Source organism: Miniopterus schreibersii, assembly GCF_964146895.1.
Source record: "Miniopterus schreibersii genome assembly, chromosome: 1".
Lineage (NCBI taxonomy): Eukaryota > Metazoa > Chordata > Mammalia > Chiroptera > Miniopteridae > Miniopterus > Miniopterus schreibersii.
This window is the reverse complement of record NC_138101.1, coordinates 28,102,966-28,119,383: the sequence shown is the minus strand read 5'-3', so window position 1 is coordinate 28,119,383 and position 16,418 is coordinate 28,102,966. Positions and strand designations below refer to the sequence as shown.

The 16,418-nt window shown below is 44.8% G+C and overlaps 1 protein-coding gene across 2 annotated transcripts in view; it reads left to right on the top strand.

The window, feature by feature from the left end:
• The window catches only part of USP46 (ubiquitin specific peptidase 46), a 54,527-nt gene extending 41,635 nt beyond the window's left edge, over nucleotides 1-12,892 (top strand). For both annotated transcript variants that reach the window (XM_081117339.1, XM_081117340.1), the window contains 4 exons: nucleotides 3,408-3,491; nucleotides 6,415-6,612; nucleotides 9,708-9,786; nucleotides 10,799-12,892. In XM_081117339.1, the coding sequence (XP_080973465.1) occupies nucleotides 3,408-3,491; nucleotides 6,415-6,612; nucleotides 9,708-9,786; nucleotides 10,799-10,900 (463 nt within the window). In that variant the 3' untranslated portion in view covers nucleotides 10,901-12,892. The remainder of the gene's footprint in view (nucleotides 1-3,407; nucleotides 3,492-6,414; nucleotides 6,613-9,707; nucleotides 9,787-10,798) is intronic.
• Nucleotides 12,893-16,418: the final 3,526 nt, after the last annotated feature.

Genomic DNA, 16,418 nt, shown 5'->3' with positions numbered 1-16,418 from the left:
GCATTTGGACAAGATCTCTAGGAGGTTCAAATGCATGTGAATGTTTGCAGAGCAGTATGTTGGAACCACCTGGGAAGCTTTGAGAATAAGAATGCCTGGGTTCTACCTAGAGAGATTCTGATGTAATTGATCGGGGTGTGACAGAGATGGAGATTGTTTTTAAAGTTCCCCAGGTGATTGTAATGAACAGCCAGGAGGATCACTGCTGTAGATTCTAGAACAAAGCTTCCCAACTGGTGTGCCATGGAAAACAGGTGTGTGTTAATCCCCTTTGCTCTTTGGTGGCTGGGCAGTGCCATAGGAGCAGCCACATCAGCTTACCACAGCTCCTCTCTGAAGTACCATTTTCTGTGTGGGTCATGACATGAAAACTATCAGGAATCACTGTTTGAGAATTTTTAAAAAATCAATTTCTGAACTATTGTGTTGAGTGGAAAAGTTAAGATTTTAATTTAAAAATGTATCAAATATAGACATTAACTTGTACATGATAGCTGTGTTTACAGTACATAACCTTCCTATCCATGAACATAGTCTTTCTCCATTTTTTCACATTTTCTTGTATGCATTTCCATAAGGTTTTATAGTTTCCTTTCTTTATATAGGTGTGCATTTTATATTAGATTTGTTTCCAAAGTATATTTTTTAATAGTTCTTTATTGCCACTATGACTTTCTTGAAAGAAATACAAAGAGCTTTGTGCTTTTTCTCTAAGCTCTTCTCTGCTTTAGTAATTTGTCCTGAGTGTTGGAAAGACGGTCTTTACTCTCTCCTTCCCCTCTGACTTTCTTATTGAGAAGTTTCCTCACCTTTGTTGCCTGCTTTTGTTCCAGCAGTTATACAATAGCACCTGACAGACCTGGTCTGCTGCAGAATTTCCTCCCAGGGTCATCCCCCTTTCCTAAGCTAGCCTTACTTTCCACTTCTCAACTCACAGGCCCCCTAAGAGCATCAGCCTGTCCCCCATGGCAACAAGATTCCAGCCAGCTGGGGCTGGGCAGGCTGGTGGGTATTTGTAAATTGGGTCCTTAAATTAGCTACTAACTTCTGCTATATTTCTACCTACCTGGGTCTACAGATACTTCAAGACACTGTCTTTGAGAAATAAAGTAGGTAGAAAGTGTTAGTTCCTGTTCATTGCTCTGCTTGCCTTGGTTATTCTGGTTCTTCAGCTGAATAAAGAGGCTTGTCTTCGGTAGACGTACCAAGGGTGTGAAACTCCACCTTTACTCATACTCACCTCTCCCCCTTCCTGGCCCCGCCTCATTCCACCCAATAATTCTGTGCAGGCCAAGAACTGTTTTCACGTCAGTTCCCTTCCTGAAGAGTCAGCCCATATTCATGCCGCTAAACTTGAGACTGTATTACACACCAAGCACTTGAAATCCAGGCATGGAGTATAATTGCCTTCTAAATTGTTTCCTTGCCTTTTGACCCCCTCCAGTTTTTCCTCTGTGGTACTACCAGAAGTGGGTTTTTTAAAAAAGCACTGTCTGATTATGCCTTTTCCTTGCTGAGACTGGTTAGCGGGACCCCAGAGCCGCAGGGTCCACCCCAGCTTCTAAGAAGTGTAGTCGTGCATGCCTCCATGACTCTGCTGCGGCATCCCTCCATCTGCAGTCCTTGACTCTATCCCCCTGACACACTTTCCCTCTGACAGCCTGACTTGGAAATCGCCCCTTGGGGAAACGTCCTGAATTACCCTACCCCAGTTCAAGTTCATTTCTCCTTCCCCCATGCTTCCCCCTGGACTCCATACACATGCCTCTGTCTTCATTCATTCGTCAGCCAACACATACGGTTGAGTGCTGCGATGTGTTGGGCCTGTTCTCAGTGCTGGGGCTGTAAGAGTGAGAGAGAGGGACAGGGTCACTGTCCACATAGAGGGAAGGCAAGTAATAAATGAATAGGAGGATGGTTTTCGGTAGCGGTGAGTGCTTGGAAGAAAACCAGACAGCACGATAGGGGCTTGGTAGTTTTGGAGAGAGTGGACAGGGAAGTCTTCTCGAAAGAGGTGACATTTACACTGAGCTCTGAATGAGTGAGGCCAGCATGGAAGCATCTGGAATAGAGCTGTCAGTGCAGAGAAACCAACACCTGTAAGTGCCCTGAGGCAGGGAGAGCATTGAACTCACAGGAGCAGGCTGGCCTGTGTGGTTGGAGCAGAGGGAAGGGAGGGGGGCAGGGTAGGAGATGAGGTCAGAGAGCATTCAGGGGTCTGAAGAGGCTTGCCTGTCCACTGTGGCAAGGAATTTGGATTTTATTTGCAAGTGCATCGAGGAGCTGTGGGAGAGTCTTAGGCAGGGGCCTCAGCGATGTAGGGTGACTTATGTCTAACCTGCGCTAAGCACTAAATGTACATGGCTCACGTGCGTGTGTGTCTGGTCAGCTGGGCTGTGTGAGGGCAGGAGCTCTCTGCAAATCTCCAGCATCCAGTCCCAAGTGCTATTGGAAGCCATTTGGGGATTTATTGAACAAACAATTCGTGTGTGCTTTTGATAAGCTCTGTTTAAGTAGTTGAGCCCTTCACACCATGTGAATAATAAATAACATTTTCAATTTAATAAAATGTGATCGTTCTGGTGCTAGGGCACCCCGTGTATAAGGAAATGTCGCAGAACTTTTCAAGACTTGGGGTGTTGTTATATTCTGAGTATTCCTTCAGCCTTTGAAGTAGCATCACAGGAATGTTAACTAGAGTCTCAGTGACCAGGAAGGCATGAAGATCCAAGACATTTAAAAAGTGAAAGTATGAGTAGGCGATAAGTCGAATACAGACATAACACCACAGTGGTATTTGTTCTGAAAAGAAGGCAGGCTAAAGTTCATGTCATCTGGGGTGTGGGGAGTGGAGGTGCAGGGAGTGGGGAGGAGGCAGTCATTTCCTGATCATTTGGGACTTTCTTGGTTCAGTATAAGGGTACTTGTATATGGTTTAAAGTTCATTATCTTTACTTTTGTGCTCTGGGAAAATAGAGACCGCCTGGGACATACTGTACAATATGTACATACGTAGAGTAATGCCACCTTGCATTTTATGTGATTGACTTTTTTGGACTCAACTTTACAGTGGTCTTTTACTGTAGTTAGTATTTTTCTTTTATAATTTATATCTCCAGTTAACAGGTATTCTGTGTTAAACCCTGAGTTTTTTCTGAATCAGTTGGAAACATCTATCTGTCCCATTAAATAAAGCTGTACCTGAAAATCTCTTGTGGTGATAACACAGTCCAGACCAGTGGACATGCGCCAATGGCATAATAGCACCTGCTCTTAAGGATCTTTTCTCATTACCTCTCTCCCCACACTCACTTAAAATTTACCTTACAGGTGGTAGAGGGTTTAAAACATGGTGTACCAAGCACAGTTTTGACTTCTTTTTAAGTTGTAAATATTTTTCTCTGCAGAGACTTCAGCAACACAGAAACACTGTGTAGTGAACAGAAATATTACTGCGAAACGTGCTGCAGCAAACAGGAGGCCCAGAAAAGGTGTGTAAAGGATTTAGCTCAAGGCGGTGGCTTTGTGTCTTGAGGGGGAACCAGCCTGTGGAGCCAGCCAGGTCTGATTTTTTTTTTTTTAATCCTTACCCAAGGATGTTTTTTCCATTGCTTTTTGGAGAGAGAGTGGAAGAGAGAGAGAGAGAAACATCAATGTGAGAGAGACATCGATTGGGGTTGCCTCTGCCTGCAGGCTGATTAATCTGATTCTCTTAATGAGCCTCAGGCTGTAGAAACTCCACGGTGTAGGGCCAGAGGTTTTCCAGAAGGGTGGGGCGATTGCTTCCCCCTCAGGCAAAAGCTGCTTGGAAGGTAAATGTCTGCCTGTGAAAGATGTCTTCTGCTGTATGGGGGAAAGACCCGGCACAGGAATCCAGAGGGGTGCCCTCTGAGCCCTATCTCCAGAGCCCACAACCCTAGATTCTCCTGACACAGCTCCAGTCCACTCTGCCCTCCCTCTGCTGGAGCCCAAGGTGAGTGGCTGCACCTGAAACTTTGTGCCTTGGCTCTTTAAGAGGGTGCCTGCATTTCCAGCCATCTCTCCCTGGCCGACAGAAACCCGGCTGGGGATCTAGCCGCCATGGAGGTGTGTGCCCTTGGCTAGAATTGAACTGAGGCCGATGCTCAGTCTGCGGGCCAACACTCTAACCACTGAGTCAAACCGGCCAGGGCCAGATCAGTGATTTTGAATCCTAGTTCCGTGGCTCATAGCCAAGTAGCTTTGGAGAAGTCAGTTAACCGCCCTCATGGGTAAAAACTAGGATAGGAATGCCTACCTTGGAGAGTTGTCTGTTCGTCTGATTATTTGCTCATTTGTTCGTTCATGCATTCATTCATTAAATATTTATTGAGTGCTACTGTGTCCCTGATAGCATGCTGGGTAAACAGGTGGTGGTCAGATATAATCACTGCCGTCCTGGGGTTAAAGGCGACTTAGCATAGTGCATAACACACAGTTGCTGCCCAGTAACGTTGTTAGTATTGCCCAAACATTGGCGCTTCTCTCTTTCTTTTAATCCTCACTTGAGGATATGTTTAGTGATTTTAGAGAGAGAGAAACTTGGATGTGAGAAACATCGACTGGCTGCCTACCGTATGCACCCGACCAGAGATAGAACCCACAACCTAGGCATGTGCCCTGACTGAGAATTGAACCCACAGCCTTTTGATGTACTGGATGGTGCTCTAACCAACTGAGCCACCTGGTGAGGGCACAACTGATTTAGAAGATATGGGGTTATAAAAGTAATTATCTAATAAGGAATCATGAGGAAGTCAGTAACACATCAGTTATATTGATAGCTGATAAGAAAGTTATCACATCCTGAATTGATATAGGGCCCAAGGTTGCCCATCTTTTTACCAACACCAGCCAGCCAGTTACAGCTCTCAGACAATCTGAGAAAACCAGTCCTTCCTTGTTACTTTCCCCCAGAAGCCAAGAAACTTGACATTTTAGTTATCCTGTGAAGTCTCACTGTGAGTTAAATTTACCTGGCCCAGGGTTGTGGGATGTTCACGGTAACTCATCAGTGCTCATTACTGCCATCTAAACCCTCGGGGTTCTACAGCTGGGGGTGAAATAGTTTCTCTGCCCAGCCTCCCAGCCCTTGCTGCATCTAAACTGACGGAAGGTTAGTCATTGTGGCAGGCGGAGCGGAGGTGGAAGGTACTCGTCTCATCAGTGGTCAGGGAAGCTCCTGGCCTCTGCTCCCGTCCAAATACTCTAAGTCAGCCTGAGGCAGCCCAGGCCTTCCTATGTGGCATGAAGGTGTTTTCTCTTCAGCCCTGGAGGTCTTATACATTAAAATGTCATGTGCTCCCCATAAAATAGGGGGTTCCCCATAGTTCATATGTTTCTGCTGCTGTTATTTTGCTTATTTTTTATGAACAGGGTTTTACCTTAATAGATTTCTGAGTAACAGTCTCTTAAAATGTGTCCTTTTCAGATAATATGCATTGAAAATGTGCACAAGCTGAGCAGAGTGTACGCTAATTCAGGGCACTCGTAGACGGGGGTCCCGGGAGGGGACTAGAAGATTCCCTATTCTAGCGGTGTGAACTGCATAGACCGTTGTCTTTGTGCCTTTCTACCAGGGAATATTAATGGCCCTCTAGTGAAAAAAGCTTTCTGTGTTTGTGTAAGTCTGGGGAACAGAGCATCAGACAACAGAGAACAGTTCCTTTGCTGCGGATTTCTCAAAACCAGTGTGCTGAGGTGCAGGGGTAGCTTCAAACCAGAAAGTAGCAGTGTCCAAGCTGGGTCGCAGAAACCCTGCATCGGCTAGCATAGTGTGCTGGTGAGCCCAGTGTGGGAAATGGAGCCCCGAGCCAACACCTGCATTTTATAAACAAGAAACTGAGAGCCAGAGAAGGGAAATGACTTGCCCAAGAGCACAAAAAAAGTGGGAGTGAGCCTAGCCTATTTGGTTTCCTGATGCCAGTGGCTTGCAGTGTCTGAACACCCCCGTTGTTCCTCAGAACCTGGAAGTCCAGACCACACCCTTCTGCTTGTTTTCTCCCCTACTTCCTTTTCTCAAAGGCTGTCACCTCTCCTCTCCATGATTTCAGGAAGAGGTAGGGGAGAGGATTGTCCAAATACTGTTCCTCCCTGGGAGGGCAGTGACAGGACAATCGCACATCCTATTTTTATTGGTGCAGAAATTCTGGAATGTCTCCTTTGACCAGACGGAGACCCACTGTTGCTGTTTCCTCTGGCTGACTGTGCTGCAGTTAGCCAAGGATGTGGGGTGAGTCAGCTCTACATAAGTGAGCAGACTTTTATTCTTGTGAGCAGTTTGGTCATTTGCAGTTGGTGAGACCCCTCCTGCTCTTCATTTGTTTAGGCAACAGTGGATTCTGTTCCCCTAACAGGGATTGGGTACAACTGATTTTCTATTCCACTGTTCCTTAGGATGAGAGTAAAAAAGCTGCCCATGATTTTGGCCCTGCACCTAAAGCGATTCAAGTACATGGAGCAGCTCCACAGGTACACCAAGCTCTCTTACCGGGTGGTCTTCCCGCTGGAACTCCGGCTCTTCAACACCTCCAGCGATGCCGTGAACCTGGACCGCATGTACGACCTGGTCGCCGTGGTGGTGCACTGTGGCAGGTAAGGGCTGGCGGGCAGCGGGGTGCATGTGGGAAGTGTGAGGGTCATCCCTGTGCCGAAGTAGGCCCAGCTGGGCCTTCCCTGAGCTGTGAGGCTCTACCAGTGGGACTTTTGGGAATCTCTTCCAAGTTTTGGTTTATGTATAATCTAAAATAAATATAAACATACCTACATACACATAAAATGAAATAAAATAAAATTATAATAAGATAATGTAAATGTTTTAGTGTAAGGGAAATAATAAATCTCCATTGGTTATAAATGATGCTTGGCAGGAGTTGGAAATAACATGAAGGCATAAATGCTTATGCTATGACTTTAATGTTTAAAAAACCAGGTTACATATTACGTGATTTCAGAAGTATTTTAAAATATATGAATAAAGAGTGGAAGCAGTAGATCAGAATTAATGATTTTTTGGCATTTTGAATGATTGAAAATGTACTCTTAAAAAATATTCTTTATGCATTTTTCAGCCTTTGCCCAGCATTCTATAGAAAGTACCTAATCAGACCCTGGCTGGTGTGGCTCACTTGGTTGGGTGTCATCCCGTGCACCAGGAGGTTGCCAGTTTGATTCCCAGTCAGGGCACATGCCCGTCTTGTGGGCTCCATCCCCTGGTAGGGGCGCCCTGTGCAGGAGTCAGCTGATAGATGTTTCCCTCTCACATTGATGTTTCTCTCTCCTCCTCTCCCTCTCTCTGTAAAAATCAATAAGCTATTAAAGAAAGAGAAAACAGAGCAAAATCTTTAAAAAAAGAAGTACATAATCAGAAAGGAGAGAGTAAGAGAGGAGGCCCCTGGGTATGGAAGAGCAAAGTATTTTGCTAAAAGTCCTTTGATCAAATACTTTTTATTCCATAATTTGGAAACGTCTAAGCATGGAAAAGTCTATTGGGAATTCACCTCTTGTTTTCGTTTGCTGAGCTGGGGTCGGGTGTGTTTTTTCTTCCTGAGGTGGGCACAGCTTGTCCTGCCCTCACAGGTTTTAGACTGGGACATGCCACAGGGCAGGTGTCTTTTCCTCTCTACCTGCCTGGATCGGGTTGTGGTGAACGGACCATTACCGGAAGGTGCACAGTTCCACGTGGAGGAATGATGTATTTTTAACCCTGTACTGGGGTGGATGGTGTCAGGAACTGTACCTTCACATCTGAAGCACCCCTGTTTTGTCCTGTGCATATTAAAAACTTTAAGCCACTGGATATTTTATATTCTCAATAAGTTATATTTATCTGAAAGCTATAAGCCAGCTCTGTGTTTTCCCTGAAGAATAGTTCTAACAGTTATTCTTTTAAAGAACTCGGGTCCAGTGATCTGGAAGCTGGGCGGGGCCCGGCAGGAGTTGGGAGGGAGAGGTTTTGGGAAGGCAGAGCCTGGTACCCGGAGGGCATCGTGGCCAAGGCGGGCGGTGTGGGCAGGTGATGGGGAAACAGAAGCACTCACCTTTGTAGGGTGTGCATGGGTTTTCAGTATGGATCTCTGTGCGTGCTGACTCTCAGCCCTGGGAGCACTGGAGAGGACAAGGCAGAGACCTGCTGAGACGGGGGCGAGCGGGAGGCTGGGGTCAGGAGCAGGCAGCTGGTCGGGTGCACGCGGTCGGAGCAGCCCGGCGGCACGGAGGAACGGGTGCCGAGCCGTGCGCGCTGTTCACTAGGATTCTTTAAATTCCTCCCGCCAGAGGCACAGTTGTCCTGATACATGGAGCTGGGCTGGCTGGGATTGTGGAAAGCTGTGAAGTTAGGGAGCTGAGCCCTAGCTTCTCTGTGCCAGGACCTCCTGGCTCACGGTGGCAGTGAGCACACAGCCTCATTCACTGATCTCTGCTGCGCTTTGGGGCCCTTGTTCCTGTTCCGGGGCAGGACCCGAAGGAACAGCGAGAACAAGACGCGCGGGCCCTGCCCTCACTTAGCCGAGGCTCTAGTGGGAAAGGGAGCTAACGAGCGGACACAGCAGCCTGCCGCGGCCCAGACAGACAGACCGCTGCAGAATCATTTACGATTCTGATCTGTGCTATGAGGAACAGGGCGACGAGAGAGCGCAAGGGGAGGTGTCTCTTCAGAGAAGGCGATCGAGGTGACGTTTTAGCTGAGTCCTCAGGATAACGTGGGCCAAGAAAGCGAACATTGGGGGAGGATTGTTGCAGGCAGTTAGAGCGAGTGCGCAGCCCAGCACGTGAAGCCCGATGTGTGTGAAAACCAGAGACCAGCGGGCTGCAGCTCAGAGGGGGAGCGGTGTGGGGAGGCTGGGGAGAGCCGCAGGGTGAGGCCGGGGAGAGTGGGGGGGCGGTGAGGCCGGGGAGAGGCGGGAACCATTCGTATGGGTCATCTTGTATTTAAAGAAAGTGAAAAAAAGGGAAATCCGCTCTTCAGCTTTAATGGTGTAATGAAAAAACAAAACAAAACTCTGAATTTTGGATTAAAGTCTTCTCATTTGTGCAAGTCTAACTACATAGTTATAGCTGTTGAGTTCTTTGCCCTTTTTTCCTTACTGTGTAATATATGCTTGTTGTTATACATTATGGTTTATTAACGTCTTTCTGAAACTTAGATCATGTCACTCCTCAGAATTTCCTGGCGTCTTGCTGGCTCACTCACAGCAAAGTCCAGAATCTTAACCAGGATATCCCATCCCTCTCTGGCCTCCTTGCTGTTCTGTGAACACGGCAAGAACTGTACCCCCTAAGACCTTTGCCCTTGCTATTCCCTATCCCCGAAACTTCCATCTAATAGTCCCATGGCTTGTCCCCCCAGCCATTTCCTTCAGGGAAATTTTCTTCTGCTCAGATCTCATGTTATCAGGGAGGCCTCCTGTCTTCACCGTGTATCCAATACCTTCCCTCTGCGCTCATCATGCCACTACTCGGCTTTATTCTCCATGGCACTTATCACCACTGCAAATACATTTCTCTTTTTGTTTGTTTACTGCCTGTTCAACCCCTGGCCCCGTCAAAGTGGGACTTGGTTTTGTTCACTGCTTTTCCCCCTGACAGCCAGAATAGGATGTGGCATGTAGCAGGTATACAGTGATTGTTTGCGGAGTTTTATAAAGCGGTGAATGTTAACTCGGTTACTCTCTTTTTTTGTTTTTTTCCAGCGGTCCTAATCGTGGGCATTATATTACTATTGTGAAAAGTCACGGCTTCTGGCTGCTGTTTGATGACGACATTGTAGAGGTGGGTATGCAGAGCGTTCCACAGCAGGGGTGGGACGGGATGGCATTTGGGGGAATGTGTAGGTGTGGACATTTTCTAAAATAGGCCTGTTTTCCCGTAATCTGACTTTAAAACAACTTACATTCCTCTCAAAACTAAATTCTGCTGCTTCCCAATCTCTATGGAAAGGGAGAAGGGGTGTGAGGATGGCCTCATTAATACTGTGTTCCTGTTAACTGATGAACCACAGGCATGGGATCTTTAGGGCATTATACCAAATTTTTCTTGTATTGGTCATTAAAAACTTTATTTTTTATTTATTTATTTAATTTTATTTATTTATTTTTAAAAATATATCTTTATTGATTTCAGAGAGAGGAAAGAAGAGGGAGAGAGAGAGAGAGAAACATCAATGATGAGCGAGTCATTGATCGGCTGCCTCTCTCACGCCCCGACTGGGGATCGAGCCCGCAACCTGGGCATGTGCCCTGACCGGAAATCGAACCCCGATCGCCTGGATCCTAGGTCAACGCTCAACCGCTGAGCCATGCCCGGCCGGGTGGTCATTAAAAACTTTAGTGTTCAGTCTGTTGGACCTGGAAAACCTTTATATTATACCAGAGTATTCCACATGTTGATTTTATTGTAAAGGAGTAGTAGCTGGAGAGAATGGCACACTCAAAGACATGGTCTAGTTTAGCCCATTAGGATAAAGCATAAGGCAGTGAAAGAACCATGGTGATTCCCTAGGCCCTCGGTTTACCATTTGAAAGACAGCGGTCCTGGCTTCTTCAAAGAGTGCCTACATATGGCTGCTGATAGATTAAAGGGTGGCTTTCTTCCCCAAAGATTTGCAGTTCATATAATCATATCCTTCTGCCAAGTCTGTGGAATTGTCCGTATGCCATGGAAAGCTCCCAGTTGTGATTTAATAGCCAGCAGCATTTCTTACATCTTTTCTTGTGCATTCCATTAGTTTTTCTGTCCTCGCAGTAATCATGTTAAACAGTATATTACTTCTCTTTTATTGCAGAAAATAGATGCCCAAGCTATTGAAGAATTCTATGGCCTGACGTCGGATATATCAAAAAATTCGGAATCTGGATATATTTTATTCTATCAGTCAAGAGAATAAGTTAAAGAACTGTGGGACTCACTCAAGTGGGGGGAATGTTCAAAGCACTATTACCTGGGTTCTCTGCAGACTTTCGTCTTCCCCGGCGGCCCACCAATGGTATTACTCTGAATCTCAGTGGTCTGGCTGTGATAAACTCTCTCTCTTTGTTTTTCATACACGCAGCACTATTCGTGGTTTTATTTTAGTCTGAGGTAGAGTTAACTGCAATCAGATTGTAGTAAGATTTATATGAATAACAGTTGCTAATTTTAGGATTGGGTAAATGTTATACCACTGGCTATTTCCGGCTGAATTAGAATGACATTTCCTAGAATGTCTGCAGTCTATTTTGGGTCTTTGCTAAGCTTCCTAAATGGTTTCCAGGGTCTCCTTTCAATGCATTCCTTTCACTGGTCCCTGGAAACATTGCTACCCATTTCCAGCTTCTCTGCTCTTATCTAACAGAAGGACAGAAGAATTGGGTAGGTGGTCACGTTGAGGGCTGCAACTATAGCTTTAAGTGTGTGCAGGTGAAATTGTTTCAAGGTGAGTAACCTCAGATACTAAAGTCATCCTCCAGGTGGAACAGGGTGAAGAGCTGTTGGTGGTAGCATGGGCCCCGGGTTGTGCTCACCTGGCCGCTGGACTTCCCCAGGGCAAAGAAGGTAGGGAGCTCAGGGCAGGCACAGCCAAGAGGAGGAAGCTTTCGCGGGGAGTGAAGAGTTACTTTTATCTTTCTACCAAAACCATGTTTCAGGAAAATAACTTTGCTGTTTGTTTTTAGTGACACTTTCTTCTGTATGGTCCTGTGAGTTGTATCTATCCTCTATCTGGCACTGCTAAGCTTTCCAGGGTATCTTCCCCGACCTGGTGTTCTGCAGCCTGTGGTCTCAGGGCTGGGACACCAGGCGACTGCCTCCAGCACAGCGCTCCCTCGCCAGTCAGTACCAACATCATTCTGGATGCAGAAGAGCGAAGGCCCTGCCCTCTGCTGCCATCGGCCGCGTTGTGCAGCTGTTCACGTTGAAGCAGTTCAGTCTGTTCGGAGGCACTGGCGAGCCCCCGGGCTAACCCACAACCTTCCCTAGAGGAAGACCCGAGTTACCTGGGTGTGAAGGTGGGTCAGAGGAAGTGTCAATGGGCAGGTGAAGGAATGAGCAAAACGGCGGCGTTTCTTTGGCTCAGGCTCCTAGAATGCTTGACAAGACGGAGTTTTTTGGAAGAACCTCATCTCACCCTAGTTACCTTTTTTCCCACTTTTGTTATATATGTATTTATTAGATCATTTGAGTATTGGTACCTTTTATTAAAAGGGTCGATGTGGTGTTTTGCCGTTGAGCTGGGTTTTGGTTTCCTACAAATACCATGAGTCATAGACCTTCCTTTGGGAAGTCTGTTGACTTCCATACACTATAATATACTGTGAACACATAATTTTGTTACCTAATAAATCAGCGAACGAACATACAAACGTTTGGCATAATGTGAACTAAAATGGAAGTTGAAAATGTTAGTGGCCATTTTGCAACGATTAAGAGCATAGCACTTTACCTAGATGAAAACTGGATTTCTTATCTTTGAAATATCGTGAACTGTTTATTGCTCAGAACTTAATAAGCATGCCAACACTTCACTTGTTCATGCTTGGAGTGAAATGTTTTCCTTTTCACTGGAGAAGACAAAACAGGGTGATCTTCACGTTATTGTTTTATACGAGTGACAAAAGTATACCTTGCCTTGTTTAGAGGCAAATTCATATTTATAAATATTTTGTCTGTTTTTTCCTCCATGAAACATATGCAGTAATCACTTACCGGGAAGGTGAGTTTTTATTCTGTTTTTAAGGAGAGACACTTTCCAGTTGAAGGTGATTCATATAGGGAACTGTTTGTACTATATATAACCCATATATTTGACTGCAGGTTGCGAAGTTTAAAAAAATGATGGTTGATATCTAATATATTTGGAACTGATTCATAAGAAAAACTATTAAAATTATCTTTGAAATGACTCTTGAAGCTAATTTATTAGAAAAACAATGTTTCATTTGGAAGCCTGTATAAGTAATATCTAAATGCAAAGTCATAGATTCAGTACCTTTTTTTATTGATGTATAAAGAGTTTTTTCCCAGTGACTTAACTGAAGTAATTTCTTTTAATAGAAAAGGTCCATTAAAATTCTGTGTTCATGAATAGATTTTTGGAATAAAAAAATAAGTATGGGAGATAATGCAGAGACTTTGAAGTGGCCGTGTGATGCAGGAAAAGAAGATTGGAAGAAGGCCGAAACATTCCATCGGTTTCTAAATATTAGAACTATCTGGTAGTTTCTTCCCCTTTCCTCTTCAATTAATGAAACAAACACTAGGCAGCTAACACTCCCACCCCCCATCGCTTCACGTTATATAAAGACAGTTTTTTTAATTTTTCATCCCTCATTCACCATGCAAAGCAGAGATTGATATGTGAGACCCTTCAGAGGTCAACGACAGCACAAAGGCTCAGTCCCCTCAATGGCCAGGGTTTGTGTGTCATTTTCTGGCAGGAGTAAGGCCTGCTATATTTTTTTTAACTGCTGGGTGTTTTAAAATAAGTCACAGTGTTTTACACTTGAAAAGAGAAGAAATAGTTGCTTCATTGGTTACTTACTAGCTTAGTATCTAGATTATGGTACAGTATGCTGAAAAGTCGTTTTAAAGGTAAATTTTGGTAAAATGCTGACGTCAGTTCTGGCACGTTCATGCATTTTCCATTCTGGGCCGTACGAAGTGGCCTGGTCTGAAGGGAGCCAAGGAGCAACACAAGAGGGTGTTGGTTAGGATAGGAAGCCAGTTGGTTTTATAGCCTGGTATATTTTGGATTTCAGATGAAATGGGGAAAGAAATGACAGAAATGGTCCCTAGGCGTTTATTTTCATGGATACCCTACTTTCATGGGCATGCCTAACACTGAACTATGTTCTAACTGGAGCTTAGGGCTTATTTTCGATATTGGAGTGTAGCTTTATTACAGATGGATTTTATCTTTAAACATTGCATTTTGATCAACTTTGTATAGTCACGTGTATTAAAATATTGTGCACTAAATGTTCTGCCCTTGTTTGCTATCCTATGGTGAGGGCATTTATCAGCGCTGTTGTGATTCACTCATGTAGATGGCATGGGTCAGGGAAAATCACTTCCTACTTTTCTGCCTAAGTAAATTTCTGTTTTCCAGTATTACATAAATTTATTTTTGGCTTCCATTTCTATGTAACCAAAATAGTTACTCTATGTGTGTGGCATTCATATGACTTTGTTGCAAAAAAAAAAAATTAGTTTTTATTTAAAGTAATCTGTACCTTAATTTTTTAAAATGTAACCAATTCAAGCACTTTAAGCAATAATGTCAATCTTGTGAAATTTCAATCAGTTTAACACCCTGCCTCTAAAATTGTTTGCAGAAAGTAAATAAATAAATGAAATAGGAATTCTCTTCCTAGAGAATTATATCTGGGTAATGTTATACACATGAACTTAAAGTCCTTTTTATAAGCATGTGAGTCATTGGGAAGTCTCATGTCTAGGTAATTATTCCGGACTTAATTTCAAAGCAGTGGAAATGTAAAGAACATTCTGGTCGTTGTACTAGATCAAGGCAATGCTACTGTGAAGGTTGATAAAGTCAGTGTTTCTGGAGATAACTTACTACTTTTTTTGAGTGAAAAAGTCAGAATTAATCCAGAAATCTGTATCTGGGGAATAATAGAAAATTGAGCATATCAATGGGAAAAAAAGAAAAGAAAAGAATTCGAGGGTAGGTAATTAGGCATCACCATGAATTGCTTAGCTGGGACTTTGCATATTAAGTCTACCAGTTGTGAAATAAAAAGATTTGTTCCCCCAAAAAGGAAGTGGCTGCGGCTCTGTGATCCCATCAGCATCTGGTTTCTAGGAAAGAGTAGGAGGATGGTCCTGGCCTGGAGTGCTGACAGCCAGGCCCGGGCTTCCGGGCGGTTGTGAGCTGTGGGGATCCCCACCTGGGTGCACTGGGACACTGCCCTGCCAGAGGGGGGCAGGTGCAGGTCCATTTCCTGTGGTCTCAGTGTGGCCTCCCAGGGCCAAGACTCAAGCTTTCTGTGAACGTGCCCAAAGCCTTTTTCCCCCAACCAGTCACTCAAGGTTCTCTGTGGGTAGGAGGTTGTCATCTAATACATTTTCTTGGGCCCAATTATGGAAATATAAATCCACCGACCAAAAGCAGGGCAGTGTACCGTCAAGTCTCCCAGTTTCCATCTATCTTCTCTGGACACTAAGTGAAGGCCAAGGCTCTTCACTCTAGAGCTGTCTCCAGTTGAACCTGACTGAGCTGGAACAGGATTGTTGGGAGTTAATTGTATCTGCCATGAAGGCTGTAGGAGGGAAACACCTCAGGAAAATGTTTTTCTCGGCCTCCTTTTGTTCATCTGTCAAATGGGGCTCATAGGAGAGGCCTGTCACCACCAAGATGATAATTTCTGGGGAGTGAGAACTGTTTCTCATTTCTCAAAATTTCTCTTCATGCCTGTTCAGTGGTACTTAAAACCCCTTTAATATAGGTTGAAGTCTTCCATTGTCTTATGTTTTCATGAAGACAGAAATATTTGCTAAGCCATTTTTTTTCCATGAGGGAAGGTTTTGGTTGTGGGGATAACACTAAAAAACCACGTAGACTTGGCCCAGAGATGCCCCAGGTGGAGAGATTTTCAGTTAAGCCACGTTGCAGCACCTATTATATGCTGGGCATTGTGATTGGGGTTGGGGAACAAAACAGTGAAGCAGATAGGATCCTCTTTTAGTTTCATGCTTCAGGGAAAAAAAAAAAAGTCTGGGGAAAAGAAATTTAAATTGTAGAAATAATGGGGGGCGGGACTCACAGGGTAGCCCAGTGTGGAACTTGGCCTGCCTTCCCCAGCAGGTGGGCGCTGCGAGGTGCAGCCGGCTGGCTCCTTGTTCTCTGGATGCGTCTCGGAGCCCCGCTTTCCTCCCTGCCTGCTCTCGGTGTTGCCTTCGCTTGCCTTTCAGCTCCTCCTAGGGAACACACAATTTTTCGAACAATATATTTTGTTACATTGCAGCAAAGGACTTGAGCATCTTGCCTCTTAATTCTCATGTAAAAAGAGCCAGTCTTGAAAGTCTTAACAGTGGATTTTACAAATCAAATATCTAAACAATTTCTTTACATTATTACCAAATAATTAGAACCATGGACATTCGGGGCATGAGAGTTTTTCATTGATGTGACTGTTTTAACAGTGCTTGGAACAAAACACAGTAGGAGCTTTACAAACATGGAAAATAACTTCATTTTGGTTACGAGACACCAGTCAGGAATGACAGATTTTGTAGTGAGGATTCCGAATCTCAAGCTTGTTTCCCTCGTGGTGATTCAGAATAAAGCATTTATTCCCAGCCCCGGGTACCCCCCGCGCCTCGGTCGCGTGGATGCTGTGCGTGGGCGTGCGGGTTGTGTCAGCCTGAGGAATTCCACAGCAGGCCTTCGTGTGGAGGTTGGGCAC